At 39.1% G+C, this 6,793-nt stretch overlaps 1 protein-coding gene across 1 annotated transcript in view; it reads left to right on the top strand.

Moving 5' to 3' along the window:
• The window catches only part of LOC6040719 (cadherin-86C), a 313,005-nt gene extending 307,242 nt beyond the window's left edge, over nt 1-5,763 (top strand). The window contains exons 17-18 of the mRNA XM_038266437.1: nt 38-1,862; nt 4,517-5,763. Coding sequence (XP_038122365.1) covers nt 38-1,680 — 1,643 coding nt within the window. The 3' untranslated portion in view covers nt 1,681-1,862; nt 4,517-5,763. The remainder of the gene's footprint in view (nt 1-37; nt 1,863-4,516) is intronic.
• Nucleotides 5,764-6,793: the final 1,030 nt, after the last annotated feature.

Genomic DNA, 6,793 nt, shown 5'->3' on the forward strand with positions numbered 1-6,793 from the left:
GGCAGGGTGGGCTGACGCGGGATTGTCGATGCGGCAGATTATATTAAGGATGGGAACGCGGAGATTGCTGGAGAACGGGAGGAGAACATCGCTGGAGAAGAGTACCGCAACCAGCAGGGAGGTATATTGAGGAGCAGGCGAATGGGAAGCAGATGGGAAACGCACGAGTTTATCCAGACGATTCCGAACGAGGTGCCAAGCGGTTACGGGGTCGCGGAGGTGAAGATCGCAGACGGAGGGGTTCGAACAAAGACGGACTGCGAGACCGCTACCCAAACCGAACCCGTCAAGGTCGAGCGACGGCGTACGAAAAGTGAAAACGACGACTCACTCTCGGAGGACGAGTACGAGTACGTCAAGTACAGCCCGCCGGACAGCCCGGACGGAGTGTATCTGATCAAGCGGAAGCGCACCCGTAAGAAGACCAAGTACAAGACCGACAGCGATACGAACGGCACTAAAAGCGGACGACGGTTCATTACGGTGGAATCGGTGAAGCGCAAGATACGGACGCCGATACAGGAGGAGGAGGAGCCACGGCCGGTGCCGAAGCACGCCGAAACAAGGGCGAGCATCCTGCGGCGAAAGCGTAACGAGGAGCGACTCAAAAAGGACGTGCTGATAGAGATTTCCGACTCGCTTGAGGACAAGGAAACGAGGAAGAAAGACAAGCGGCGGAAGGTTTACAAGAAGAACGTCAAATATTACGAGGACTCGGACGGGTCGGACAAGGAGGGCATGCAAAAGTACTTCTCGGCGGACAGCTTGGACGACGAGATCAACTCGGACGTGGAGGACTACACGTACGAAGTGACGAAGACGTCCAAATCGGTGACGGTGTCGCCGCGAGCTGGCGTTCAGCAGCGAATATCCAGGAAGGACAACAAGCAGGAAACGACCCGGATAAGGGTCGCGACTTCGGAGTCCCCGTCGAGACCGGTGAAAAAACCTGCGCCGAAGCCTCTCCAGATGACCAAGTCGTTGTCCAAGGAGGGACTCGAGCAGGACATTCCGGCAAAGTACATGGACTGGTATCACAATCTTGGGAAGGACGAGGAAGTCAAGAAGGGTTACCGGGAAACAGAAAAGAAAATAGTCCGGAAGAAGGTTGTTTCCTCCTCCTCCAAAGAGGACGATCCCAAGTTCAAGCCGGAACCAGCCCCTCGAACGTCACCTCCAAAGGACGCGCGCCTCCTCAAGGAAGACATCCAAATGGCCAAGAAGGTGCAATCGCAGTCTTCCAACGACGCCACCAGCCATCCCCTCCTCCAGCACTCCGAACATCGCTTCGAAGCCGAGTACGACCCCAACTCCCAAGCCCCCGCCCCACCCGACAAGCTCCCCCACTACCTGTACCCGGAAACGCCCCCCATCGTCAACCGCGACAACAAGGTCCAAATCAAGATCGTCGACTCCTCCGCCTCCAAACCCTCCCCCATCAAGGAGCACGAAGTCAAGGAACCCCGCCCCCGACCCTCCGACCCCCCTCCCACCACCAAAACCCTCAACGCCTCCACCCTCGAGGACGACCACGACTCCGGGATCGCCATGAACTCGCTCCTCCACAACAAGAACCGCCGCCACCCGCTCACCGACAAGAAGAGCATCTTCACGATCGCGTACGACGACGTGCGCATCCGCCAGATCCGCTCGGAGAGCGACACCCCGCCGTTTTCCTAACAGCGGCCGGGGGGTCAGCCTGCCGAGCAGCTGCAGCGACAGCAGCGACGCAGGTCGGCGCGGCAGCGGAACCTGGACCGTGAGTCCAAGTCCGAAGCCGAAGAGCAGCAGCAGCAGCAGCGGAGACGGGGAGGGCAGCAGCTGGCGCTTCGTAAGCGCAATAGTGAGTGAGAGTGAGGAGGGTGAGGAAGGGGGGTCGAAGCGGCGATAAGGCGCGGCGGCGCTCTCTCTTTTTCTGCAAAAGGCGCTTGAAATGTTTCAGCTGCCAAGTGAATCGTTTCAAGCGCCTTTCAAGTTTGAAATGTTTCATGTGACGGGTGCTTTTGCGTACACGCACGTTCAAAATCACTCAGTTTTCGTCAAAACCGAACCTACTCAGAAAAGAGTAAAGGGGGAATCTGTCAGATTTAAGTGCTTTTTACATGTCGGTAAAAATATGACAGAGTTTGTCACTTTTTCGTCAAATGACAGTCTGACATGTGGAATTATTTTTTTGTGAAGAATGTTTCCAATATATTCACCAAACTACCTTTTCATCGTCAAGAGTAAGCTTACCGATGAAACGATTCAAATAAATCCCCCAAATTTGTAACTATTCTGTCAAATGTTTGATTGGCACAAGCGGTCAAAATTAGCAATATTAAAACAAATCCAGCAAAATGAATAGATGAATCTAATAATTTTAGTAGCTTCTTTATGAACAATTTTGGCAGCAAAATGTTGGTCTGATTTAACAAGAAATTCACATCGGTTGGTCTGTGTCTAAAGAAACTAATTTCTGAGCTATTCTGCCTCAGATTTTGCCAACTCAAAACCCTTCTGGAATTTTGCAAATTTTCTCATATTTGGGACAAAAACTCAAATGAGTTAAATTTACTCGAATTTGTGTGATTATCGTACTCAATCATATGTTATCATCTCACGATCCAAATAGATTGAGATCAAAAAATGAAAGTTGATTTTTTTAAAACTCTGGATTTAGTTTCCACATTCCTAAATTCAGACATTTTTAAATTCAAAAATACATTTGTTTAAATTCGTAATTTAAAAATTTAAGCTTTCAAAAATATTATATTTAAATTTTTTAGAATTTATAAATTTTTATATTTTAAGTTTTGAAATTTTAAATGTTTATCTATCTAATTTGAAAATACGTGTAAAACACGTTTCAAACCATTTCTGATCATTTGTTTGATTTTGGGATGTTGCAAATATTTTTAGATGTTTTTGATGACCCCGGCCAGAGCAGAGAGATAACAAATTTCGAAAATATTGGCATTGGCTTAAAAGCAAAACAAATGAGACAACATTCTAACCATCGAGTAACTATGGTCCCGTGAAGTTTATTTTTCAGCATTAATTTAAAAATCCATTTTTATCCATTTGTGGTCGCACAAAATGTCATTGCTTTGATTAAAATGATTTTTTTGCTGTGAACAATGCTATCGGCAATTAAGGATTAATTGTAGGATCAAATTATACGTTTTAGAAGTTTTTAAAAATATCAAGAATTTATTAAAAAATTTAATCCTTGGTTTTTTAAATAAATATTAGCTTTTTATTTCTTTTACAGATTGAAATTTGCTGAATTTAATTTATTTATATTATCTTTAATTTTTATGTTTAATTTTTATGCCGTAGCAAATATTACTTGAAGTTTATTCCAAACGACTCTAATATTTATTTCTTAAAAATAAATTTAAGATATTTGAAAATTGTAAGATTTATTGTAACTTTCAAAAAAAGTAATTTTATTTAGTTCGGATTTTTTAAAGTTTTTTTTTATTTTTTTTTAAATTATTTGATATTTTTCAATTGTTTGATGTTTTTAATATCTTTAAAATTACAAAAAAAAATAAATTTATTTTCAAATTCAAATTTTTGGATTTTTTAACCCTTTTGAGATTTGTAAAATTGTAAATTTATAATCAATTTTTGAAATTTAGTTTTTTTAAACCTTTGAGATTTTGAAAATTTTAAAGTTGTTTTTAATTTTGGTTTTTCTGAGATTTTATTTATTTTGAAATTCTAAAATTCGTAAAATTTTGATAATTTTTAATATTTTGATAATTTTTAATATTTTTTCAAATGTTAAAATTTTCAATTCATTTTCAATTTTTAAAATTTCGGTTTTTGTAAACCATTTGAGATTTTTTTATAATTGAAATTACAGAAATTTGTATAATTTTGATAATTGTCATGTTTTGAATATTGTTAAATATTTCACATTTTCTAATTTTTTACATAAAAAAAGATATTTTGAAGGATGATGTATTAATCTCATAGAAAATTAAGCTTAAATTTGTGATATTATTTTTGAATCAATTTAAAAAAATAACATTAGCTCGTTCCAAAGGGAAAGTTGATCCATCAAAAAGTGTTGTCTTGCCAATTTATTTTTTGCATTTAAATGAAAAAAAAGTGTTCAGAAATGGTTTTTTATCTCGTTTTTTAACGTTGTCCATACAAAAATCTTTTTTGTATGGAGCGTGGACAACATTGAGCAATCTCAGCCTCCCCCTCCCTCGACGAAGTCTTAGCGAAACTATCTCAAAAATTAGTTATTATAAATGAGCGTGTATTTTGACAGCGCCCGTCAGCTGAAATATTTCACACCCCCTCAAACCGTCACGCTGTTTCAAGCCGTATTGTTAAACGGATTTCGATCAACCGTGGTAGATTTTCTTGAAATAATTCGTTGGCAAAGCAATGTGGTAGATGCTTTGGTGGATTTTGGACAGTTAGATGCGAACGAAATATTTCAAGAAAATCTACCACGGTTTTTCAAAATCCGTTTAACGATTCAGTTCCAATGATCCGAGTAAAACACCTGTAGGACTCCTACCCAGTACAAACCCCGTTGACTATCAAGTCCAGAGACAAAAAAAAATTAGCTTTACGCAGCCCCTTTCCCGGGAGAAAAATAAAAAATCAAAAAGGTCTAAAATTGGAAGAAACGAGAAACTGCCATAGCTGATAAGGAAATCTTTCAAAACTACAAGTACGAACACGCCATTTTCCTAAAAAAGAAAAAAAAACGAGCAAAACCAACAAGTGTATCAAATGTGTAGCAAATTTGAAGTAGTTTTACCACACACTGTTTTTAGTATCGATCATCTTTAGAGTAAACAGACAAAAACGCGCGCCCACGCCTTCGTTCGTGTTGTATTGTTACGTGTTATTTTCCTATCTTGTTTAGAGTGTAGCTAACGACAAACAAAACCGCCCTTACAAAGTGTCATCTCTAAGTGCTTAAGTTCCAGACCGTTTAGTCGATAAGAGCCTGTACATTTGTTTTAAAACTTTACCTTTTGTGTTACGCTTAAGTATCCTGCGCGACAAGTTGTACATATTAGTTTTTAAGATGTAATTTGTGATAAGTACAAGATTACTCACCGTCGACTTCCATCCGGAATTTGTTCTGTTAAACTGTTCTGTTTCCGCGATCAAGATTCTTTTTAAAAGACAAAAAAAAAGTTGTGCAACCTGGTTATCAAATAACTAGTCCTTCTTGTTTCGAGTTTTCAGTTATTTTAACCTTTTTTGTTTAGAATGCGAGCGAATGTTTGCAAAAATAAAACAAGTGATATTCTCCTTCCAAATCGTAACGCAATGTGGGGAGCAAAAATCTATGAATAGGCTAATGAAATTTCACATTCCAAGCAGAAAGAAAACAACATTCTTCCCAAACAAGCAAAATAAAGCTAGAAAAATCTAAACAAATGCTCACCCAGTGTTGTAAAAATGTCATGTTTATTAGTTTATTCAAAATTAAAATAAGGAAGCAAACTTGTACAGAACAGACACAAAAAAACTTTAACGTAGCGATTTTTATCAACAAAACAAGAAGAGATTCTCCTGTGTTAGGTGTTATTAGAGCTGCGAACCCGTCCCAGACGTTTGTGTAAAGTAGTAGAAATGTAAGTTGTGTATAAAGAGGGTTTTTTGCTGTGCCTGGCAGCAATACTTTAGGGAGACAAAAGTTGGGTGAGAGCCGAACAGCAGAATCCATATCCTGTAAGTGCGATATGTGTAAGCAATGCAGACTATAAGAAGTAATAAAAAAAGATATTTTGAATAAAATTGTTTGTAGCTTCATTCAGTGAATCCGAAATATAGACCTTGGCTCCAAGGCGCCCATGGCGAAACATCAATTTGAGGCCCCTCCCAAATTTAGCAGCATTTTGATGGATTGATGTAAATTGTCAACGATGGCTTCACAGAATTTTGATTTAATAACACAACTCGACAGTTTAGAAGTTGATGTCAGTAAACGCCTCAGTTTCGTCAAGGTATGATAGATTTGGGCTCCCTGAACACGCTCCAATCGACAGAATTGAAATTTAGTTGATTCCCTGTCAATAAATAAAATTTTAAGTTTGGGTTCAAATTCTATGGAATTATCTTAAGCGACCATGCGCACCCACGTTAATCTATGGGGGTAACAAAAATAAGGGTGTGCGCATGGTTGCTTGTTTGAGGGAACGCATGGTTGTTGAACATGATACTGACATCAACTTCAAAAATGTCGAGTTGTGTAATTGAGATTTGAGACATAATTATGAGCTGGCATATTTCAGTTTTCAAATAATTAATATATGACACATTCTCCGGCAATGTACACCATAGGGTGAAATTTTGAAAAGCGTGTAATTTGGATATTTTTCCTCGATTTTAGACTACTTGAAGTTTAAAAAATCAAGATTTTTATTAATTGATGATTTGGATATCATCACAGAGAATCACTGTGACTAAAGGTCGTATCAAAAAAAAAAATCAAAATATAGAGAATTTTCCCAGCTTTTCAAAAATATTTTTTCAAAAGTGGGCAGACAAGGGCACTAATTTTAAAAAATGAATCCAGATTTAAAGCGAAAATGGCGTTCGAATGGTGAACGCCTAAAATGTCAAAATCACGCAGTGGTACCAACATTGCGAAAAAAGTGTGCCATGGCATGACCGCCACATTTTTTTCTAATGTTGGTGCTACTGCACGATTTTGACATTTCGGACGTTGACTATTCGAACGCCATCTTTGCTTAAAAACCTCGATAACTGCGACTTTTTTCAAAAAAGTTACCTAAAAATGGCTATAACTTGAAAACGGTGCACT

The sequence above is a fragment of the Culex quinquefasciatus genome, chromosome 1 (assembly GCF_015732765.1).
Source record: "Culex quinquefasciatus strain JHB chromosome 1, VPISU_Cqui_1.0_pri_paternal, whole genome shotgun sequence".
Taxonomy (NCBI): domain Eukaryota; kingdom Metazoa; phylum Arthropoda; class Insecta; order Diptera; family Culicidae; genus Culex; species Culex quinquefasciatus.